General features: G+C 70.2%; 4 protein-coding genes across 5 annotated transcripts in view; 1 reads left to right on the forward strand and 3 right to left on the reverse strand.

Annotated features, from left to right (window-relative positions):
• The window catches only part of UTP4 (UTP4 small subunit processome component), a 75,610-nt gene that overhangs the window by 37,994 nt on the left and 15,556 nt on the right, over positions 1–22,060 (reverse strand). The gene's annotated exons all lie outside the window — the stretch shown is intronic.
• CDH1 (cadherin 1) lies at positions 838–10,031 on the reverse strand. Its single transcript, XM_054840920.1, has 16 exons — positions 9,846–10,031; positions 9,655–9,769; positions 5,728–5,966; positions 5,487–5,618; positions 5,243–5,398; positions 5,022–5,166; positions 4,719–4,891; positions 4,215–4,343; positions 3,913–4,098; positions 3,583–3,827; positions 3,332–3,474; positions 3,025–3,249; positions 2,614–2,835; positions 2,396–2,526; positions 2,064–2,207; positions 838–1,930 (listed from the first exon to the last, which is right to left on the reverse strand). The coding sequence occupies exons 1-16, from the start codon at positions 9,903–9,905 to the stop codon at positions 1,718–1,720; spliced, it is 2,658 nt and encodes an 885-aa protein (XP_054696895.1). The 5' UTR covers positions 9,906–10,031; the 3' UTR covers positions 838–1,717.
• On the reverse strand, positions 11,418–17,485 carry LOC129212390 (B-cadherin). Of its 2 annotated transcripts, XM_054840922.1 has the most exons (15): positions 17,241–17,477; positions 15,166–15,341; positions 14,973–15,092; positions 14,688–14,843; positions 14,459–14,603; positions 14,165–14,340; positions 13,953–14,081; positions 13,670–13,855; positions 13,353–13,597; positions 13,130–13,272; positions 12,709–12,933; positions 12,393–12,611; positions 12,170–12,300; positions 11,936–12,082; positions 11,418–11,826 (listed from the first exon to the last, which is right to left on the reverse strand). In XM_054840922.1, exons 1-15 carry the CDS (start codon positions 17,380–17,382, stop codon positions 11,614–11,616), a joined length of 2,553 nt encoding a protein of 850 aa, XP_054696897.1. In that variant the 5' UTR covers positions 17,383–17,477; the 3' UTR covers positions 11,418–11,613. The 2 variants fall into 2 exon arrangements, with proteins under 2 accessions (XP_054696897.1, XP_054696896.1); XM_054840921.1 differs by having other exon boundaries at positions 13,353–13,855; positions 17,241–17,485.
• Positions 17,546–21,883, forward strand: LOC129212400 (cadherin-1-like). Its single transcript, XM_054840942.1, has 10 exons — positions 17,546–17,555; positions 18,525–18,644; positions 18,768–18,887; positions 18,976–19,131; positions 19,208–19,352; positions 19,426–19,601; positions 19,690–19,779; positions 21,109–21,251; positions 21,424–21,559; positions 21,703–21,883. The coding sequence occupies exons 2-10, from the start codon at positions 18,603–18,605 to the stop codon at positions 21,790–21,792; spliced, it is 1,098 nt and encodes a 365-aa protein (XP_054696917.1). The 5' UTR covers positions 17,546–17,555; positions 18,525–18,602; the 3' UTR covers positions 21,793–21,883.

Below are 22,060 nucleotides of genomic sequence, written 5' to 3' on the forward strand. Positions count from 1 at the left end.
AGGCCTGGCCTGATGCCGGGGTGGGAGCCCAGCAGTGTAGACCCCTGTCCCCGCTCCCCAGAGGTGTCACACGCCAACCCCTCTGGCTCATCCCTGTACCAGGCACAAGCTCTTCAGCATCCAGCAAAAGTTAGCAGCTTCCAGAGGGGAAACCGGCAATGCTGTCTACAAAAAGAGAACCCAAACACTTCTCCATATTGTAGTCAGTGTGGGGAGGAGGCAAGGCGTGCAAGGGGGCTGTTGCTGCCAGCCCTGGGGTCAGCAGCCAGACCTACCTTTGGAATAAACAGCTTAAGTATGCGTTGCAAAGTACACAAATTAGCAACTTGCCCATCCAGGACTATTAGGCAGGATGGTTGCAAATCCTTTGCTGGCTGCTTAGGCTGCTGTGTGTTTGAAAGCCCCCGGGCACTGTGGGGCATGTTAGTGTTCTTTTGTGTTTCCTTACAGGGCAGGGCCTCTGAAGGGAGATCAGAGCAGTTCCAGCGTTGGACAGACATCAGTGATCTCTCACGCTTGCTAACAGCCTCGCCTCTGCTGCGTAGCCAGGCACTGCACGCACAGCCACCACCGCAGTAAAGCGCAAGCTGGGTTTTCACACCATGTCCTGCTCCTCCTTTCCCTACGGCCCACCCAGGCAAAGCTGTGACCTGCCGCCAGCTGCCAGCCCTGCCTCCTCACAGCCCCTGGCGATGGCGAGACGCCTGCACTGCTACGCATCTGGCCCTTTACACAGAGCCGGGCAGTTGCCGTCTGCCCCCTTGGAGGGAGCAGGGGCCATGGCTCTCTGCAGGGCAGGCCGGCCTCTTGAGCACGGACACAGGCAGCAAAAAGGACTTTTGGTTTTCTTAAAACAATTTATTAGTTTAATTTTGTATAAAAACCATACGATCAATTAATACTACACCATTATACCCACCCTGCATCAGCCCCTTTTCCCATAATATAAAATACAAACCATGACAAGAGCTAAACACAGAGCTCAGAATTTCAGTAAAGCTGTTTGATTTCCAAAAGCGCCTTTCATTGACTGCACGATAATTACACTTGGCACGACACAGAAGGAAATCATACCATAATCTGAGATACAAAAAACCAGAAATCTGCCTATAAGTACTTTATCAAATATAATTCTTTCACGTATAGCATGTGACAGCACATCTTTGGTCTGTGTTAATCAATCAGCTCGCCCCGCTCTGGCAGACACGTGGTGCCAGGGCTGCCCCATTTCTCTGGCACCAGGTTTGCGATCCAAGCGCGCAGCAGGTTGTTGGTCATTTTGGGGCTGGGAACACGAGGTATTTCGGAGATTGCCAGAGAAACCTTTTTTCCCCCTGCCAGAGGAGAGGTGCCGAGCCCTGGCCGGCAGCCCCGCGGTGGGATTTGGGCATGGGGAGGCCAGGAGCCGATCCCGCCCCGCACAGCCAGGAGCACCTCGGCTCCAGGCTGGGGAACAGATGGCTCCATGCCCTGCCTGGAGCTGAGGGAGCTAGGAAATACACAGGTTCCCCAAACCCCCCCCCCCAGTCCCAGTGACCCTGAGCTTCCCCTGCGCTGAACGGGGCGGGACACGGACACCAGGTCGAGAGGGTGCTGGAAAGGGCTTTGGCAGCCCCCTGGCAAGGACCGACCTGAGTCTGGTGGGGTGAAATGAGGCAAAACCACCTGCACCGGGTGGCTCCCGGCTGGGCCAGGGCGGGAGGGAAGGGGGGGTGTCCTAGTCGTCCTCCTCCCCACCGCCGTAGAGGTCCGCCAGCTTCTTGAAGCGGCTGCCCCAGTCGTTGAGGTAGTCGTAGTCCTGGTCGCGGTCGGAGGCGGAGGAGTTGAGGGAGCTGAGCGAGGTGGCCTCCGAGCCGCTGCCCTCGTAGTCGAACACCAGCAGGGAGTCGTAGGGGGGGGCCGTGGGGTCCGTGTCAGCCGCCTTCAGGTTCTGGGGTGGGGGGGGCAGAGGGGTTGGCGCCCATCCTCCCCGGGCCGCGGATGCCGCCAGGTGTGGGGCACCCCAACGGTGCGAGCACGGATGGGGGCTCACCCCCAGAGCACCGCGCAGGGTCAGGGCTCACCTCATCGATGAAGTTTCCAATCTCATCGGGGTTGGCGGGCCGGGGCCGGTACTGGGGGGCAGCCATCAGTGGGGGGGCCACGTCATTGCGGATCACCTCCGGGCGGGCGTCCAGGCCCCGGTGCAGCTGGCTCAGGTCATAGTCCTGCGGGCGGGAACACAAGGAGACGATGCTTGAGGGATGGCCGCAGGCATGGCCGCGCTGGGACCTGCCACTGGCTACCCCAGGGCAGGAAGGACGGGGGCACCGGTGACAAGCAGGTCCACAGCAGGTCCATCATGGCATTGAACCACTGGGACCCCACAGGCAGGGTCTGTCCCGTCCCATCCCACCTGGTCCTCCTCGCCACCACCCTCCTCGTCATAGTGGTAGACGTTGTCCCGCATGTCGTCCTCCGGCGGGAGCAGCGGCTCCTTCACCACCTTCCTCCGCTTGACGAAGAGCAGCAGCAGCAGCAGCAGGACTGCAAGCAGAGGGCACCGGCATCAGGGCAGCGGGGAGAGGGTGGCCCCGTCCCGTCCCCATCCTGTCCCCGTCCCGCAGTACTCACTCAGCAACGCCAGGATGCCCCCCAGGATGCCCAGGATGGCAGGGACGCCCAGACCGCTGGCGATGAACGCTCGCCGCTCACAGTTCTTGGCCGGCCCTTCACAGTCGCACACCTGGGCTTTGACCGGCGTCATCTGCGCCTTGCCCTGCCCGTCCGTCAGCTTCAGGAAGATGCTGTACTCCCCTGGCTCCAGCTCCTTCACCAGGCTCAGCACCAGGAGGTCTTGCAGCAGAGAGATGGGGACACCCTCAGCACCGGTGCACGGCTTTGCCGTGTAGCAGTTCCCCGGTGCCCATCATGGGGACCGGTGCCGGCTGTGCTCGGGGGAGCGTGGAGAGCTGAGGGGACCTCACTCGGCGTCTCCCCATCACCCCATGCCAAGGGTGGGTGGCCAGGCCAGGCGGCACATACCTTGTCCGGTCACCCTGACGGTCCAGTTGGCGCTGGAGCCGTGCTCCAGCGTTGCATGGAAGGGGTGGGTGTTGGGGGGCAGGTCCCTGTCAATGATGTTCAGCGTCTGCTCTTCAGGCTGCCGGTTGCAGATGTCAAAGATCCGGGGCTCCGGCATGGGCCCGTTGTCGTTCACATCCTGGAGGAGGAGGAGCAGCGTCCCCGTGCCGGTGGCGTCTGGCGACCCTGCAGAGCCAGGGGTTAGCAAGGTGCCTGGGGAGGGGCCCCGGCAGCCCCTTCCCAAAGGGCAAGGCAGGGCGCTCCTCACCACTGTCCACGGCCAGGACGATGGCCTTGTAGGTGCTGTTGATGGCGTGTACCGCCTCCCGGTCCAGCGGTTGGGCCACCGTCACGATGCCGCTATTGGGGTCAATGTCCAGCCAGCCTGCAGGGTCGTTGCCCATGCGGTACCTGGGGCAAGTGAGGGGTCGGCGTGTGGGGTGGGGGGGCGCACGGCACAGCGGGCACAGTGCAGCCCCTCAGGCACGCAGCACGGCCGCCGACCCCATGGCCACTCACGTGATTTTCTGCCTCTGATCCCTGTCCGGGTCCCGGGCCGTGTAAGAGGTGACCTGGTGCCCCTGTGGCAGGTCCTCCATCACCTCCACCTTCTTGACCGGGGGCGTGAAGACGGGGGCTTCATTCACATCTCCGACCACCACCAGGACGTTGGCCGTGGACAGCGGCAGGGGCACGGTGAAGGGGATGGCGTTCTCCACCGTCACCACGAGGTTGTACCGGCTCACAGTCTCGTAATCCAGGCCCTGGGAGGGGCGAGAGAGAGCAGCCGGGGTAGCACCGGCGGGGAGGCGGCCGGCATCAGGACGGCCGTGCGGCAGCAGGACCCACCTTGGCGGTTTTCAGGATGCCATCGTTGGTTTTGGGGTCGGTGGTGATGCTGAAGTCTCCATCCTGGTCCCCACTCTTGATGTGGTAGACAGCTTGCCAGGCAGGGGAGCCCTGCATGTCCTGGTCCGTCACGTGCAGCCGGGCCACCACCACCCCCACCTCGTTCTCATTCACCTCCCCCTCGTACTGCAAGAGAGGAGACGGGGATGGTCACCCGTGTGGCCCCGGGCACCCCGGAGCGGTGGGGCTCATGCTGTGATGGCCCAGGGAGGGCAGCGGCTCGTGGAAGCCGGCTCAGGTACCACGGTGGGGTTGAAGATGGGCTGGTTGTCATTGGCATCGGTGACTTTCACGATGGCAGTGGCAGTGTTGGTCAGGCCGTTGCCCTCCTGGTCCGCAGCCTGGATGATCAGCGTGTAGTTGGGAGTGGTCTGCAAGCCAAAACCACCATGATTAGGGTGAGGATGGGGTCCGGCAGGTCCCCCTCCTCCAGGGGCATCACCTGCCTGCTCTTCCACCCTCCTCCAGCCACAGTGTTCACCCCCAGCACAGCCACTTGCCGACGTCCCCACCACCCACCCGAAGAGCTGGCAGTCCACCTGCTCCCGGCAGGGCTGGGGCCCTGCAACGTTCCCAGCGCAGATCCTCGATGGTTTGGGACTGCAGCCACCCCCAGAGCAGGGGACCCAGGGATGGCGGGTCCCCAACCCAGACGAACCCCGAGGCTCCGGCATCCCTGGCTCCCCGTGGCAAGTCCCACCGTGGAGCTGCCGCGCAGTCCCCCAGGACATGGCGAGGGTGCCCACCTCCCGATCCAGTCCCGTGCCGATGACGCTGATGATGCCCTTCTCTGGGTCGATGGTGAACATCTGTTGAGCGCTCTTGGGCTCCTCGCTGAGGATGGAGTAGCCGATGATGCCGTTGTTCACGTTGATCCCATCGTCCGCGTCCGTGGCATTCACGGTCATCACGGATGTGCCTGGGCATGGGGACAAGCAGGGGACATTTGACTTGTGGGGCAAGACCCACTGGACAGCCCAGCACAGCTCTGGCTCAGGGCTCTGCGTGGTCCCAGCCACGGCCCCCCCAGCTCGCCGGTTCCCCCGTACCCGGCTTTGCATTTTCCTCGATGTAGCCGATGAAGACTTGCTTGGTGAAGATGGGCCGGTTGTCGTTCTGGTCCGTCACGGTGATGATGATCTCCATGGGGTCCTCCACGGGCTGCCCGTTAGCTGACACGGCGTGGGAGAAGAGCTGCGAGCGGCACCGTCAGCCCACGCGTGGCCCCGGGGACCGTCCCGTCCCCCACCCGCCCTGGCCCCCGACTCACGATGTATCTATCGATCTCCTCCCTGTCCAGCGGCTTCGTCACCTTCAGCCACCCCGTCTCCCGCTCGATGGTGAAGACACCCACAGGGGGGGTGTCCGCCCCCTGCCCCGTGATGCTGTAGAAAACCTTGGTCTCCTTGTCCTTGTTGGATTTGATCTGGCGGCGAGGCGGAGGGGGGGTTAGAGGGGTCCCGGCGCTCCAGGGACGCCCCTGCCCTGCGCCCCGTCCCCACAGGGCCACCCACCTGCACCAGGTTCTTGGGGAAGGGCCCCCGCTCGTTCTCGGGGCAGTTGATGGGGGGGATGACCCAGTCCCTCTTCTGCCGCCGGAGGCCGTGGCCGGGCTCGGGGAAGGTCAGCACGTCGGGCACCACGTCCTGCGGGGAGAGCGGCTCAGCTCAGTGCCAGCACCTTGCCAAGCCCTCTGCACGCTCTGCCCCAGGGAGAGGGGCTGCGGTGACCCCGGGGAGAGGGGCTGCGCCTTACCTGCTGCTGCTGGTGGTGGCGATGGTGGTGGCGGCGATGGTGCCGCCGCCTGTGTAAGGTCACCTTGGCTGAATACTGCTTGCCCGCGGGGTCCCAGGTGTAGACGGAGAAGCTGATCTCCTGCCGCCGGAGCTGCAGGGGCCGGGTTGTGGAGACGACACCATCCTTGCTCACCTTGAAGCGCGTGTCGTCCGAGAGGTACGCGGCATGCCGCTGCTCGCCGCAATCCACAAAGCTCACTGGGGACAGGGAGAGCGGGTGGGTAGGGGGCTCCCGGCGCAGCTCCGGGGGAGCTGGTGACAGCAGGGCAGGCGCCCAGGCGCCAGGGACGGGCAGGAGGGTGCAGGACAGCGTGACACGGGCACACGCAGCGTGGCCACGGCGACCCTGGGGTTGCGGGCGCAGCGGGGACACACCACGCACGGTGCCACACGCCCTGCCGGTATCCCGACCTGGGCACGGGCAGGGCGCGCAGCACGACACATCCCTGCCGTGGCTTCGGCGTGGGACCGGGCACAGCACAACCTGCCGTACCACGGGATCCCTGCCAGCCCGTGGCACATCCCCATGCACGGTGCATCCCTGTGGCGCAGCGTGTCCCCGCGCGTGGCACGTCGCTGCTGCCGCGCCCGTGGCAGAGGGTGCTGCTGTTCCGACTGCTTTTCAAATAAAACCAAGGGCAGCACCCAGCCCCCGGCCAGGGCTGATCCACAGGAACTGCAGGCCTGCGGGTCACAGTGCCCCAGCGCCTGGGAACCCACGGGGGTCCCCGAGCCCCCGCATGGCCGGGGACCGCGGCCACATGTCTGCAGCAGGGACAGCCCAGGCTGTGACCCACCGCAGGAGGGGGGCATCAACCGGTGCGGCAGGAAGGTGCCAGCCCCGGTGCACCCGTGGCACAGGGCGGCAGTCGGGGCACCCAGCCTGCCTCGGCACCCTTGGGTACCTCCAACACCTCCGCTGCGGGGGGGGGTCCGCAGGGACAGCGGGCACCCACCACAGACCGGGCAGACGGTGTCCCAGCGTCACCAGCCTGGCACCCTGCGGGGACGCGGTACGAGCTGGGACCGGCACATGGGGGCTGCGGACAGCCCAGGGGTAGGCCCCGAGCGGCACCGCGGCAGTCAGCAGGCATCACATGAGCCGGGACCGTGCTGCCGGGAGCTCCCGAACAAACACCCTTTGTCTGGGAGACGGTTTGTTTGAGCCATCGGCAGCCGGGCTGGAGCCCCCGCCAGCACGGCCGCCATCGGCCCCAGCGTGACCCGCACCACGTGGAGCGGGTGCCGGGGCTTCACCGCGGGAAGCCGACACGGCCGGGGTGGGAGGCAGCACAGCACGCCCGAACACCGGGCACAAGGCCGCTGCCGGGGCTGGTGCCACCATTACCAGGGCCGGCCCCACCACCCCGCGGTGGGGTTATGTCAGCCCAGGTCAGCCCAGAATCCGGAGGCGGCAGCGGGACAGAGGCGGGTGGGGAGCGATCGCTGAGACACCCAGGCTGGGGGCTGCCCCCCTTGCCCACCGCGGTGCCCCCGACCCAGCCCGGGCAGCCGGGGAGGACCCGCCGGCGCGATGCCAGCCCAGCTCGGCCCCACGGCGGGACCCCCGGCAAAGGCTGCGGGCTGGGGGAGCCGGTGGGGCTGGCTGGGCAGGAGCGTGCCGGGGCAGGCCGGGCGCTGCCGCAGCAGGGACTGGCAGCGGGGAGAGGCACCCCGGCACCCACGGGCGCAGCGCTCGGCACCTGGAACCTGGCACTGTGCCGGATGGGTGCAGTGAGGGGGCAGCGCTCAGCCCCCAGCCCCACATTGGGTGCAGTGAGCTCTGGGTGCTCAGCCCCACGCCAGCTGAGTGCTGGGTGCTCGGTGCCCGCTCCCCGCCTTCCCGCCCCGCCGTGCACAACCTGTTTTTCCAGCTCCTCTGGTGAAGGAAAGCGTCCCCAGCCCTCCCCTCCCCGGGGCCCCTCTCCTCTCCGGGAGCAGTGGGGCAGGAGGCGAGGAGAGCTGGGGGGGTCCTGGGGGGGATCCCTCCTCCCCGACCCCGGCCACTGCCCACAGGTCGCTGGCACAGCCAGACCCTCTGTGTTACCATGCTGCCAGCCAGGGTGGGAGGATGAGACCCCGCACCGGGATGGGCACCGGGGCAGCCCCCCAAGCCACCCCACATCCCACGGTATCTCACGGGCTGACTCACAGGGGAGCCGGGTGCCACCACCCCCGGCTGCCACCACACCCGCGGTGCCCGCTCTGCGTGGGTTGTGCAAGCGCGGCCGTGCCAGGGCAGGAGCTGGTGGTGGCGGCGGGGGGGGGGGGGGGGGGGGAGCTCACGTCAGCCCGTGGACAGCCGGGGCAAAGGCGCTGCGAGCGGCACGTCCCATTGGCACACCGGCTGACGTCACCCGAGTTTCGCTGTGACTTCAGACTCTCAGGCTTCTCCCACCCAGCGCCAGTGGGAGCGTCCCAGCCCCTGCCATGTCCTGTGGGGCCGTGCCACCCCAGAGACCCCCTCCACCCACCGAGCAGAGCCGCGGGGTCCCGGCCCAGCCTCGGGGATGCCGCAGCCCCCACACAGGTGTTCACCCCCCCCAGCCCAGGCGCCGTGCAGGGCCTGTCCAGACCCGTCGGAGGGAAAACACCGCGCTCAACTCATCAGCTTAATTACAGGCCGGCTCGTCAGCCCGCCCTTGCCGCAGCCTGGCCGCGGGCTTTGGGGTGCTGCGTGGCACGGAGAGGGCGGCATCACCAAGCGCCCACCGTGCTCGTCCACCTGCATGGCCGGGCATCACCAGGCGGGTACGTGGCCCGTAGAGGCAGACGTCCCCTTCCTTCCTCTCACACCCCGTCTCCAGCCAGGACCCGAAACTGGAAGTGCTGGTACTGGGACAGGAGATTTCAGCAGGTCCCGGCTCTGGAGACCAACCCTGGGGAGATGCCGAGGCCACGCAGCTGCCCGTCACTCTGGTATCGGGCACAGCCCTAATGGACCCAGGCTGCTGCAGCCGCGCAGCTTCATTAATGATCAACCAGAAAGCTAACGAACGAGCAAGTCCTGAGGTATTCTGGGGCAGGGTCTGGCTCCCAACTCGATACTCGCAGCCTGGGCAAAGCCCTTCCAGAGCGGGGAGGGGGGGGAGCCCCCAACACAGCGCTCGGTGCTCTGCACCCCTCGGCCCCGCGCCCACCCCAGCCAGCCCCCGGCAGCCCGCGGTGCCAGCACCACCGTCAACCTTTAACCGTCACAGGTGGCAACGGGCCAAGCGCCATCCCGGAAGCTTTCGGCCAGCCCCCCTGGATCGGGGAGCGGGGATGTGGAGGGCACCCCAAAGCAGGTGGCACACCTTTCCCCGGTGCCTCCCCGTGCCCAGGCACCCACTCGCCCCAGCCGGGACTGGGTGCGCGGTGCAGGGAGGCTGTCGGCAGCCCCGGCTGGGGCCCGGCCAGCGCTCAGCACCGGCCCCCGCCGCGCCGGGACGGTGAGACGCCACCGTCCCCACGCCAAGAGCCACCCGGGGAGGCTCCGCCGGGGTCCCGGCTCCTCGGCTGCGAGCGGCGGGTTGAACCCCGGGTGCCGGGAGCCCACGGGCGGGCGAGGCGTGGGGCGGGACGGGACGGGCACCGCACAGGTCCGCACCGCCTGAGTCAGCGGGGAGAGGCACCCACCGCCCCGGTGCCGCGACGCCGTCCTGCCGCCGTGGGAGCGCCCTTCCGCGCGGCCCCACCGCCGTGCCACGGACACGCGAGTCGCGGCTCCGACCCCACCCGCGGCGGCGCGCACCGAGCCCGTCCCCACCGCACAGCACCGTCCCCACGGTCACCCGCGGTAGCCGGGCAGAGACCGTCCCCCGGGCGCGGAACCGCGGCTCGGTTCCCCCGCTGCCAGCCCCGGTGCCACGGAGCCCGCCCGTCCCCGCGGCTCCCCACGCCTTACCTCGTCCCAGCGCCCGTCCCGCCGCCACGCCGTCCCGCGGCACCGGGAGCGAGAAGGTCTCCGCCGTGAAACCGGGCCGGCACGGTGCTGCCCGCTCGCACAACCGGTGGCCGACCTGCCCCGGAGAGAGCGCTCAGTCCCCGGGCAGGGGCCCGCCAGCCCGGGCAGGGGCCCACGGGCCCGTCCCTCACCTGGAGGAGGAGGAGGAGGAGGAGGCAGAGCGGGGCCGGGAGCCCCCCCCGCCGCCCCATGGCTGCCGGTGCTGGTGCGGTGCCGGAGGGATCGGGGCGCTGCCGCCGCGGAGCCGCAGGTGGGGTCGGTGCAGGTTCCGGGCCCGGGTCCGCCCCGCAGGTGCGGGTCCCCGTTCCCCGCCCCGGCCCGGCCCGGCGGAAGGCGGAGCTGCCCCGCCCGCCCCCCGCACAGGGGGAAAGGCGAGGCCGGGAGGGATCCGGCACCGCGAACCCTCGGTGCCACCCGTGTCGCTCCCACGGGGCACGGGGCGGGGGGCGCGGTGCCGCTGTCCGTGCCCACCCGCAGTAGCGCCGCGCCCCGTGGGGACTGGGGCACCCCGGGGAGCCCCCCCCACGGGCACTGTCCCCCCCTCCGCCCCACGGGTGACGCTGCGGCCGAGCCCGCGGGTACCGCACGGGGCAGGGAGCACGTGGGGGGGCTCTGGGGGGGCCACGGCGGGGCTGGGGTCGGCACCAACCCCCGGGGAGGGCAGCAGGGCGCTGGGGACCTCTCCCCGGGGCACAAAGCCACGCAGAGGCCGGAGCATCTAAAAAAAAAAAAGAAAACCACCAAAACCCCAACTTGTTCTGGGTTTGCGTGGCAGGGTTTGGGTAGCGGGGGGCAAAGGGGGGCGGCTACAGGGGTGGCTTTTGTGAGAAAATGCCAGAAGCTTTCCCCGCGTCCGGCAGAGCCAACGCCAGCCGGTTCCCAGCCGGACCCACGGTGACGGTGGCAGCACCTCTGGGGTAACAGAGCTCAGAAGGGGCAAAACCCCCAACTAGCGGCAGCTTCTGCAGCCGGAGAGAGGAGCGAGGTGTGAGAAACCCTGCGGGCACCCAGGGCAGGGCAGGAGGGGCTCCAGGCACCCGAGCAGAGGCTCCCCCGCAGCCCGCGGTGAAGCCCACGGTGAGGCACGCTGTCCCCACGCACCCCACGGGGGGGGGGGGAGACTCCCCTGGAGGACCCCACGCCGGAGCAGGTGGGTGCCCGAAGGAGGCCGTGACCCCACGGGGGACCCACGCTGGAGCGGCTGGTGAGGAACTGCACCCCTCGGGAAGGACTCACGCTGGAGAAGTCCGTGATGGACTGTCTCCCGTGGGAGGGCCCCCACGCTGGAGCAGGGAGGAGCGTGAGGAGCCCTGCCCTGAGGAGGAAGGAGCGGCAGAGACACCGTGTGAGGAGCTGACCCCAACCCGTCCCCCGGTGCCGCTGGGGGGGAGGAGGGAGAGAAACGGGGGGTGAAGTTCAGCCCGAGCGAAGGGAGGGGTGGGGGGAGGTGTTTTAAAATTTGGGTTTATTTCTCATTGCTCTCTTTTAGATGAGTTTTTTCTAAGTCGAGTCTGTTTTGCCCATGATGGTAACTGGGGAGTGATCTCTCCCCGTCCTTATCTCGACCCAGGGGCCTTTCGTTATATTTTCTCTCCCCTGTCCAGGTGAGGAGGGGGCAGCTTTGGGGGGCACCTGGCCTCCAGCCGGGTTCACCCCACCGCGCACCTTTATTAAAACTTACACCAGCACCCGCTCACCTCGTCCGTAGCATCACACTACCTTTATTTCATACATTAAAAAAAAAAAAAAATAATAATAACCAAGAAAAATCCAGCAGAGGAAGGCAAGGGGGCTGCCGCCGAGGCGGGGGGGCACGGCGGGAGGGGGCAGCCCCAAGGCACAGGCAGTGGTAAGGCGTGGGGCAGGGGGGCAGCGGGGCGGGAGGGAAGGGGGGGTGTCCTAGTCGTCCTCCTCCCCACCGCCGTAGAGGTCCGCCAGCTTCTTGAAGCGGCTGCCCCAGTCGTTGAGGTAGTCGTAGTCCTGGTCGCGGTCGGAGGCGGAGGAGTTGAGGGAGCTGAGCGAGGTGGCCTCCGAGCCGCTGCCCTCGTAGTCGAACACCAGCAGGGAGTCGTAGGGGGGGGCCGTGGGGTCCGTGTCAGCCGCCTTCAGGTTCTGGGGTGGGGGGGGCAGAGGGGTTGGCGCCCATCCTCCCCGGGCTGCGGATGCCGCCGGGTGTGGGGCACCCCAACGGTGCCAGCACGGATGGGGGCTCGGGGCTCACCTCCTCGATGAAGGTGCCGATGTCGTCGGGGTTGGCGGGCCGGGGCCGGTACTGGGGGGCTGGCAGGAGGGTGGGGGCCACGTCGTTGCGGAGCAGCACCTCCGGGCGGGCGTCCAGGCCCCGGTGCAGCTGCCGCAGGTCGTAGTCCTGGGGGGGGGACACGCACATGATGGAGAGGGGCAGGGTCAGGCCACCTGCGGTGGCACCGGTCCCCTGCCCCCCCCCGACACCTACCTGGTCCTCCTCCCCGCCTCCCTCCTCCCCGTAGTAAAACACGTTGTCCCGCGTGTCGTCCTCGGTCAGCAGCAGCGGCTCCTTCATCACCTTCCTCCTCCTCACGAAGAGCAGCAGCAGGAGCAGGATGACTGGGGGGCAGCAGCGGCATCAGCGAGGACGGGGCCCCCCCACCCCACCCCACGGGGGGTGCAGCCCCACAGCACCAGGACCCCCCACTCACGCAGCAAGGCCAGGAGGGCACCCAGGGCGGCGAGGACGAAGGGCAGGCCGGTGGCGGGCTGGGGTCTCTGGGGACAGCTCTGCACCGGCCCCTCGCAGTCGCAGACCCGTGCGGTGATGACGGTGAGCTGGGCTTTGCCCGGCCGGTCGAGGAGCCGCAGGTAGACGCTGTACAGGTCCGGCTCCAGCGGTGCCACCAGCCGCAGGGTGACAGTGTCATCTGCAAAGACCGGCACCGCAGGTGACCCGTGGCGATGTGCAGCGGTAAGGCTGCCGCGGCATAGCCCGCCTCGCGCCGAGCATCCCTCCGGCGTTACCTTCGGCGCCGACCTCCACGGCCCAGCTGTCCCCCGAGCCGCGGCTGAGCTCGGCGCGGAAGGGGCCGGTGTTGGGGGGCAGGTCCCTGTCGGTGACGGTGAGGACCTGGGGCTGGGGGCTGCGGTTGCAGACAGTGACGTCCCGGGGCTCGGCCTCGGGGCCGTGGTCGTTCACGTCGAGCAGGGTGAGGAGCAGGGTGCCAGTGCCCGTGGCGGGCGGTGAGCCTGCGGGGAGCAGCGATGCTCGAGGGGGGATCCCCAAAAGCAGGACCCTCATGGGGACAGGGGCGCAGCGAGCAGGGGTGGGGACAGGCAGCCCCCGGCATCGCTCCGTGCCGGAGCCGGGCTGCGGTTTCTGGTGACGGCAGCGCGTGTCCCTCACGCGGGACGGGGGAACAAGGGCCCCTTTCACGGCGCTCACCGTCGTCCACGGCCAGCAGCACGGCGGTGTAGGTGCTGTTCTTGGTGAAGGGGGACTCGCGGTCCAAGTGGTCCCGCGCCGTCACCAGGCCGTTCTCGGGGTGCACGGCCAGCCAGCCCGCCGGGTCGTGCCCCACCAGGTACCTGGGGGGCAGAGGGGAGCTGGTCCCACGGCGAGGGGTGGCGGGGACCCCCCCCCCCCCAGACCCCGGCCCCCCGCTCACTTGATCCTCTGCCCCTGGGCCCTGTCGGGGTCCTGTGCCGTGCAGGAGGCGAGGGTCTGCCCCGGCGGCACGTCCTCCGGCACCCGGGCGAGCTGCACCGGCGGGTCGAAGACGGGCGCCTCGTTGACGTCCTCCACGTTGACTGTCACTGTGGCGGTGGCTGTCGGCAGCTTCACGGCGAAGGGGGCCTCGTTGGCCACGGCCACGTGGAGCACGAACTGCTTCTTGGCCTCGTAGTCCAGACCCTGGGAGAGGGGAGGGGAAGGGCAGCACCCCACTGCGGGCAGCGGCGGGGGGACGTGGGGGGACACACGCACCTTGGCAGTGCGGAGGACGCCCTCGTTGCTGGCGGGGTCGGTGGCGATGGCAAAGGCGCCTCCCTCGTTGCCGCGTAAGATGGAGTAGACGGCTCTCCATGCCGGCGTGCTCGGCTCGTCCAGGTCAGTGGCGGCCAGCCGGACCACCTCCCGCCCGGCCTCGTTCTCCGGCACGGCCGCCTCGTACTGCGGGTCAGGGACACCGTCAGCACCGCAGCCCGGCGGGCACCGGCACGGCCCCGTCCCGCGGGGAGAGGGTCCTGCCGGGGGATCCCCACGTTACCGTTTTGGGATCGAACTCGGGGGCGTTGTCGTTGACATCCGCGATCTCGATCACCGCCAGCGCCGTCGTGGTCAGCCCCTCGCCGTCCAGGTCGGCCGCCTGCACGGTCAGCGTGTACTCCCGCACACGCTGTGGCGGACAGACAGACAGACACCCCATCAGCCCCCCGCTCGGGGCTGGGGCCGCCCACCCCGCGGTGCCGCAGAGCCCACCTCCCGGTCGAGGCCGCTGGCGATGACGCTGAGGGTGCCGGTGGCCCTGTTGACGGTGAACATGTGGGGATGGGGCTCCCGCGGCTCCTGGCTGAGGATGGAGTAGGCGATGACGCCGTTGTAGGTCTCCACCGCATCGTCTGCATCCGTGGCAGTCACCCGCATCACGGAGGTGCCTGGGGACGGGGAGTACCAGTGAGTGGGGGGGGACGGACACAACACAGTCCCAGGGCTCTCACCAAGGGACGAGGCCAGCGGGAGCGGAGCTTCCCCGTGGCACGGGGCCCTTCCCACCTGGCAGAGCTCCCTCCGGCACGGAGCCCCTGAAGATCTCCTGCGTGAACTGGGGCTTGTTGTCGTTCTGGTCCGTCACCGTGATTATGATCTCCATCGGCTCCTCCACCGGTTTGCCGTTCTCGGACACGGCGTGGGAGAAGAGCTGCGAGGCGGAGGGGTGAGCGGGGGGGGGAACGGCAGAGCGCGGCACGCCGGCACGCCGTGGCATCCCCCGGCAGGGACCTACGTGGTACTTGTCGATGTGCTCCCGGTCCAGTGGCTGCGTCACCTTCATCCAGCCCGACTCCTTCTCGATGGTGAAGACGCCCTCGGGGGGGGCGTCCGCCCCCTGCCCCGTGATGCTGTAGAAGATCTTGGTGTCTCTGTCCCGGTTGGATTTGATCTGGGAGGAGACACGGGGAGGGGGGTCAGTCCCCCCAGCCCCATCCCACCCCGTCCCGGCACAGGGGGGTGGCCAACGCCAGCATCGCTCCACGGGCCCGGCCCCCCGCCCAGACTGACCCCCCCATACCTGAACCAGCTTTTTTGGGAAGGGGCCCCTCTCATTTTCAGGAACCTTGATGGGGGGGATCACCCAGTCCCTCTTCCTCCTCCTGGGAGCAGCGCGAGCCCCGGGGGCCTCGGGGAGCTCCTGTGGGATGGGGGGGTGAGGGCACAGCTGGCTGGGGGGATTTGGGGGGTGGGGGGCAGCCGGGCAGCATTACCTGGGGGGGGTGCCAGCTCCACACGGGGAGCGGGGCAGGGTCCGGCCAGGCAGCAGCATCCCGGGGGGGAACAGCGAGCACCCTGCCCACCCCCGGCAGCTGCCCAGGGCCCCCGTCCTGCACCCCGACGTCGGGCTCCTCGGTCCCGCGTGGCCCCACGCAGCCTCCGGAGCTCCCTGTGAGAGGGCAGCGGGTCAGGGTGGCCGCGGGGGGACCCAGCCCTGGCCCCCCCTGTGCCGGCAGCCCCAGGACCCCGCACCCCCCCCCCCAGGCAGATCAGGCAGGGGATGCCGGGAGCAGCGGGGGTTTCAGCTTTGTTTTCTAGATTAAGGGAAATTCCTGGGCAGGCAGAGCCCTGCCCCAGCCGCCAACTCGATGTGTCACCTCCCTCGGGGCTCCCAGCGCCCCCCCCCCCCGTGGCCAGTACACGGGGCACAGCACGGGGCCCCCCCACCCAGGACCAGCATCCCCTGTGCTGGATACGGCCCAGGCCCCTGCAGCCCCGGCCCGGAGGCAGGATTAGGGGATTAGCAGAGCTAAACCAGCTCCGGAGGCTGAGCGGCCGTGAGAGCCGGAGAGCAGGGCTAGGGAGGCTGCGGGAATGGGGGGGGGGCATGGAGCGGGGCAAGAAGAGCTGTGCCCCATGGCTGCCCCACACCAGAGCGGGGAGTGAGCCCCGAGGTGACGGCGGGGACCCTGACCCCCAGGCCGGTGCAGCAGCCTTGCCCGGAGGGCAGCGCCGAGGGCCCCTCCCTGCCGCGATGGCGGCGATAAGGGACAGGATGTCAGTGGGGCCGGAAGGGCCCTGGGGCAAGTGGAGCCCAGGGGAGCCCCCAGGCCCTGCCGTGCCCCCAGCCCCGCTCCCCGGCTGCGGCACGGGTTGCTGTTCCCCACGGAAGGGCCGGGGAGCACGGTGGGGTCCGGGTCCGCAGCCTCGCTCCAGCCCCCCTCGGGGGGCTGGACCCTGCCGTGCCCTCGGGGTCCCTCCATGCAGAGCCCACATGGCACGGTGCCGCTCGGCGCAGCCACGGAGCCGCATGGCCGGTGCCTGGGCCACGTGCCGCCCACAGAGGGGTTTCGCAGTGGCGTGGCCGGACCCCAGCCCCTGCCCGGTTCCGCTGCCGGCAGCCTGGCAGGAGCCTCCCGGCGGGCTCGGCGGCGGGAAGCGGGATGCGGCGTCCGATGCGAGCGGAGGTCAAGGCCTCTCCTGGCACGGCGAGAGCACTTACCGCCAAGGAGGGCTTTTAGTGCTCCGCAGCCATTAGGCGAGCACCGGCTCTGGCCGTGGTTCCCGAGCAGCCCCGCTCCCCCGGGATGCCGCCGAGCGAACAGGGCGGACAGGCCTGGGCAACGCCGGGCCAAGAGCCGGTGGCAGCGAGCCCCTGCCCAGCCTCGGGCCGGGCCGGCATCTGCAGCCCACGGCGCTGGCTCCTGCCCACGGCCGGAGAAGGGTGACCGCGGGGCACCCAGCCCCATCGCCAGCCCGGCGCCCGGCACCCACCCTGCGGGGACCCGGCTCTGCCCCGTCAGCTCCCTGCGGGTGCCCCACGGCCGGACCAGAGGCGCCAGCATCAGCCGCCACCAGCCCCGGCGGGGCCAGACGGGCAGACCGGGCACCGCCAGCCCCACGGCCCGGCCCCACAGCCCGGGGGGGGGCAGAGCCCTGTAACGCAGGAGCCCGGCCAGCCCCACAGCTCAGCCCCACAGCTCAGCCCCACAGCCAGGGCAGGCCTCGCCCCCTGCACCCAGCCCCCCAGCCCTGGGACCCCGCCAGCTCCCCCCGAGAAGCACCGACCCCGCGGCGCGGGGGGGACAGCCGGCCCCACGGCCCGCCCCAGGACCGGCCCCACGGCCCGGGGAGCCCGGCCAGCCCCCGAGCCAGCCCCACAGGCCGGGGGCAGAGTGGGGCCGAGCACGGCAGCGAGGTGGGGCCCCGCCGCCCCCAGCCCAGCCCGCCCCCCCGGAGCCCCGGTCCCGGTCCCGGCCCCGCCGCGCATCCCGCGGGGTCCCGGGGGGGGGGGGGTGGGTGGGTCGGGCCGGGTCGGGCGGAGCCGCGCCCCGACGGCGCCGGTTACCTGGTACCGGGAGCGGCCCCCGGCGCGGCCCCGGGGGGACGCACGGCCGGGCCGGGGGAGCGGCGAGCGCGGCGGCCGCCGGCAGCTGCGGGAGGAGGAGGATGAAGAGGAGCGGGCAGAGCCCGGAGCGCGGCCCCCACATGGCCCGTCCGCCGCCGCCGCCGCTCCGGTGACCGCCCGCCGCGTCCCGCCCCGCCCGCTGCAACGCGCCGCTCCAGGTGAGGCGGCGGCCGCGCAGGTACCGCCCCGCCCCGCCCCGGAGAGCGGCCCCCGGCCCCCCGGCCCCCCGCCCCGGTACCGCCCGGGCAGCCCCCGGTACGCCCCGGTGCCTCCGGTCCCCCGCCGCCGTTCCCCCGGTACCTCCGCTCGGTCCCGTAGGCACCGCCCGGGCATCCCGGCACCTCCGGGCGCCTTGCCGGTACCGCCGTGCGTCCCTCCCGGTGCCTCTGGTACCACCGGGCGCCCCCGGGCACCTCCCGGGCACCCCGGTACCTCCCCGATACCCCCGGGCCCCGCTGCCCCCGCGGCTCCCCCCGGCCCCGCTGCCGGCCCGTGCTGGAGCTGAGCCCCTCCCGGTGCGACTGTCCCCCTGCCCGGGGCTGGGCTCCGGCTCCTGGGGACCCCCGGGACCCCCCCCGCAGCGGGGGCTCTCCCAGCACACCCGGGCCCACCCTCTCGGGGGGGGGGGTCGGGGTGCTTGGCCCCACCGGAGGATCCCATCAGGCGCCAGCCGCAGCCTTGTCCCCTCCCCGGCACCCTGGGGGGGCTCAACTGGCCCCGAGCATCGCCCAGGGGGTCGCACCCCGCTGGGTGTGGGGGCTCCGAGGGTCCAACGGGGACCTCAGCACCCTGCGAGAGGGCTCAGTGCCCCGGGGGTCCTTGGTGCCCCACATCGGGCTGCTGCTGGGGGGGTGCTGGCGGGGGTCTGGGGGTGCTGGGAGAGCCCCCACTGCAGGGTGCTGGGTCCCCGGGCAGGGGGGTGTCCCCAGGGGTGTCCCTGCCTTTCAGTGCATGGGGTCCCCAGAGTGAAGTGGGACCCTGGGGTGGGGCCCTGCATGCACCCTCACCCAGCTGGGGTGGGTGTCCTGTGGCCCCCGTGGGACAGTGCCCTGGGGGGCTCCCGGCGTCCTGGGCTCCGTGTCCCCGCCCCAGCCTGGAGCAGCATCTTGTGCGCTGGGCCCCCCGCACGGGTCCCTCCTGGGCACCCCCTGGGCTGACGGTGGCAGCCGGGCCCCTGCCTGCGCGTGCTGGCAGCCATGGGCTGGCGGTCAGGTTTCCCGGCAGGACTCGGCCAAGGTCACCGCTGGCCACAGGGAAGGTTCCCAGCGGGCACCCAGAGGAGCAGCCAGCGCAGCAGGAGCCATGTCGCCCTGCACCCTTGCCTTCCTCCTCCTCCTCCTGCCGGTAGGACCGTCCCGACGGGGCTGGGGGCTGCGGCACATCTGCGAGGGTGGGCAGTGGGACAACCTCTGTGCAGCCCCGGGCAGAGCTCTGCCCCCCACCCCAGCGCTGCTCTCTGTTCTGCAGGACGTGCTGACCTTCCCCGAGCCCGGCCACGGCCTCCGGCGGCAGAAGAGGGACTGGGTCATCCCCCCCATCAACTGCCCCGAGAACGAGCGGGGGCCCTTCCCCAAGAACCTGGTGCAGGTGGGTGGCCCCGTGGGGACGGGGCGCAGGGCAGGGGCGTCCCTGGAGCGCCGGGACCCCTCTAACCCCCCCTCCGCCTCGCCGCCAGATCAAATCCAACAAGGACAAGGAGACCAAGGTTTTCTACAGCATCACGGGGCAGGGGGCGGACACCCCCCCTGTGGGTGTCTTCACCATCGAGCGGGAGACGGGGTGGCTGAAGGTGACGAAGCCGCTGGACAGGGAGGAGATCGATAGATACATCGTGAGTCGGGGGCCAGGGCGGGTGGGGGACGGGACGGTCCCCGGGGCCACGCGTGGGCTGACGGTGCCGCTCGCAGCTCTTCTCCCACGCCGTGTCAGCTAACGGGCAGCCCGTGGAGGACCCCATGGAGATCATCATCACCGTGACGGACCAGAACGACAACCGGCCCATCTTCACCGAGGCTGTTTTCCACGGCACCGTGCTGGAGGGGGCTGAGCCAGGTGAGACTGATGCCGCAGAGCAGGAGGAGTGCCGGGGGGGCTGGGGATGTCACCGATAACCGCCTGCTCCCAGGCACCCCGGTGCTGCAGGTGCTGGCCACGGATGCAGATGACGCGGTGAGGTCCAGCAACGGGGTCGTGGTCTACTCCATCCTGCGCCAGACGCCGGACCAGCCCCTGCAGCAGATGTTTGCCATCGATGGCAGCACCGGGTTGATCTCCGTGGCCGCGGTGGGGCTGGCGGCACAGGTGAGCCCTGGGCACGGCCCGTCAGCCCCCCTGCACCCCCGGCCCAGCTCTCATCCCCATTCGGGGGTGACGCAGCCTCTCGCTGCAGACGGTCCCTGAATACACCCTGGAGATCCAGGCGGCCGACATGAAAGGCTACGGGCTGCAGGCCACTGCCACCGCCATCATCAAAGTGCAGGTGAGGCGCTGAGCCCAGCCCCGCGGTGCCGCGGCAGGTGGACGGGCAGGGTTAGGCCGCAGCGAAGCCGCTGCCCGTTCCTGGCAGCCCCCACGTGCCCGGCTGCCACCGCGCCGACGCGCTCCGGGCGCTTTCCAGGGAGGGATGGCAGCTCTGCTGCGGTTCCTCCTGGCCTGGCGCCCCGACATCCCGCTGGGCTCCGGTCCACCAGCCCCAGGGCCGCGGTGCTGCCGGAGCCGGTGGTGCCGGCAGGGCTCCTGGGCGCACCTCCCAGGGGGAAGCCACCCGCACCGGTTCGGCCCAGCCGGGGAGGAGCGCCCAGTCCTGCTGCAGCCCCATGCTGGGATAGAGGCATCCAGCCTCGCCAGCTCTGTGGGGAGAGGCCGCGGTGCCGGGACGAGCAGCCGGGGCAGGAGATGGCATTTTGCGCGGTGTCACCGGCCGCACGCCCCTGGCCGAGCAGGACGGAGGAGAGCCAGGTAAGCGGCCGGGCGCCCTTGCTCGCCATTGTGCCTCGCCGGCGTCCCCGCTTCAACCAGCCACCGAGGCCTGGAGCCAGGGCCGGGATGGCAGCGAGAGCTGGTCCCGCTCCAGGGAAGCAGTCTGGCCCTGCCCGGCCGGCCGCAGCTCTGGAGCAGTGGGATGCAGCCCCCAGGTCGTGCTCCCCCTGCCGAGTGGGATCTGGGGGCTCCCAGGGCGGGAGGGACCCGGCCGCCCCCGCCAGCGCTGCCCTTGACCCCGTGCTGGCTGCCGGCTCCGGGCAGCTCCAGCGCACTTGCAGGGTTAACATCCGCCCGCACGTGACACCGCGGGCAGGGAGGGCGACAGGGACTGGGCTGCTGGGACAGGGCTGCTTCCTCCCTGGGTCCAGGCCAGCCATTGCCGCCGTGCTGCGGCCCACCAGGACGGGCGGGTAAGCAGGGAGCCCGGCGCTGCCGCAGGCACACAGCCCTCCGTCCAGGCAGGAACCCGGCAGGCGCCCATGCTGCGGGCGGCAATGGTGCCCGGGGGGTGCAGGCAGCTGCTGGGGGAGGCAGCGCTCCGCTGCAGGCAGGGCCCCGGCACCGTGGCCCCAGGGCTGGCAGAGCCGAGCCCCACGGCACAGGCAGGACGTGGGTGCCTGTGTCCCGGCCCCCCGGCTGCACGGCCACCGGCCTGGGGGCTGCAGGGAGGGGGCACGCAGGCAGCCTGGCCAAGGGCTCCCCCGGAGAGGGGCTGGGGGCACGCGGGGGCTCAGCTGTGCCAGTGCCTGCCGTAGCACGGCACGGTGTAGGGGGGCAGCCGGTGGTGCCGGGACGCGTCCCAGCCCCACTTCCTCCTCTGCCCCAGGCCAGAGGCATGTCCGAGGCGGTGAACGGCTTCCTGACCACCCACGTGCTGAACACGGTCACGGGGCTGCCGGCCGCCGGCCTCGCCATCCGGCTGTCCCAGCTGCAGGAGCCAGGGCCGCAGTGGACGGAGCTAGTGCAGAGGTAGGAAAGCTGGCAGCAGCGGAACGGGCAGAGGATGCTGCTGCCTGTCCGTCCGTCCGTCCGTCCCCAAGCCAGCTGCCGGGAGAGGCTGCCCAGGCTTCGCCCGGGGAGCTGCCGGCGGGACAGGACTGGGGACAGCCACCACGTCAGGGCTTGCTCCTTCCGCTTTCAGGTGGACGGACGAGGACGGGCGCTGCCTGCCCCTCCTGGCTCGGGGGCAGGCCAAGGCCGGCACCTACAAGCTGCGCTTTGAGACGGCGGCGTACTGGCAGGGCCTGGGGCAGACCAGCTTCTACCCCTTCGTGGAGGTACAGGGGACGGGGGCCGCGGGAGCCAGCTGTGGCCGGAGCCGCAGGGGTGCCGCAGCCAGACTTGCGGCGCTGCCGGCTCTGCTCCAAGCACCCCCCAGGGCCCGGCTCTGGCGAGCTGAGCCCCTCTTGCTCTCCCCCAGGTCGTCTTCGCCATCACCGACCCGGCGCGGAAGCTGCACATCCCGCTGCTGATCAGCCCCTACTCCTACACAACATACCGCGGCAGTTAGGGGGGGGCGCGCATCCTCCCCCCAGGGACGCAGGTCACCGGGGACTAGGGGGGGGAACTACATCACCGACACCATTAAAGGCTTCAAACAGCACCGTTTGTCTCACAAAAATCACCTTCCTGGGGGCAGCATGCACTTGGCTGCTTGAGGGGGAAAGGAGGGGAGCCTCAGGGCTGGCGGGGCTGGGGGGGGCCCTGCGCAGGGCCGGCGGGTGGGATGCCGGGAGCCCTCCGGCTGCGCCGCGGTCCTGGGCTCGGTCGGAGCTGCC

The sequence above is a fragment of the Grus americana genome, chromosome 13 (assembly GCF_028858705.1).
Source record: "Grus americana isolate bGruAme1 chromosome 13, bGruAme1.mat, whole genome shotgun sequence".
Taxonomy (NCBI): Eukaryota; Metazoa; Chordata; class Aves; order Gruiformes; family Gruidae; genus Grus; species Grus americana.

Excerpts from the sequence above, each read along its gene's own strand:
- LOC129212390 (XM_054840921.1), bottom strand. The coding sequence starts at position 17,382 with ATGTGGGGGCCGCGCTCCGGGCTCTGCCCGCTCCTCTTCATCCTCCTC. Across the intron at positions 14,341-14,458 it reads GCCGGAGGGAGCTCTGCCAG|GCACCTCCGTGATGCGGGTG; the intron begins GTGGGAAGGGCC and ends CCCCGTCCCCAG. Across the intron at positions 12,612-12,708 it reads CGTGGAGGTCGGCGCCGAAG|ATGACACTGTCACCCTGCGG; the intron begins GTAACGCCGGAG and ends CGGTCTTTGCAG.
- CDH1 (XM_054840920.1), bottom strand. The coding sequence starts at position 9,905 with ATGGGGCGGCGGGGGGGGCTCCCGGCCCCGCTCTGCCTCCTCCTCCTC. Across the intron at positions 5,619-5,727 it reads GCCACCACCAGCAGCAGCAG|GACGTGGTGCCCGACGTGCT; the intron begins GTAAGGCGCAGC and ends CTCTCCCCGCAG. Across the intron at positions 5,399-5,486 it reads TCCCCAAGAACCTGGTGCAG|ATCAAATCCAACAAGGACAA; the intron begins GTGGGTGGCCCT and ends CCTCGCCGCCAG.
- LOC129212400 (XM_054840942.1), top strand. The coding sequence starts at position 18,603 with ATGTCGCCCTGCACCCTTGCCTTCCTCCTCCTCCTCCTGCCG. Across the intron at positions 19,132-19,207 it reads AGGAGATCGATAGATACATC|CTCTTCTCCCACGCCGTGTC; the intron begins GTGAGTCGGGGG and ends TGCCGCTCGCAG. Across the intron at positions 21,252-21,423 it reads TGGACGGAGCTAGTGCAGAG|GTGGACGGACGAGGACGGGC; the intron begins GTAGGAAAGCTG and ends TTCCGCTTTCAG.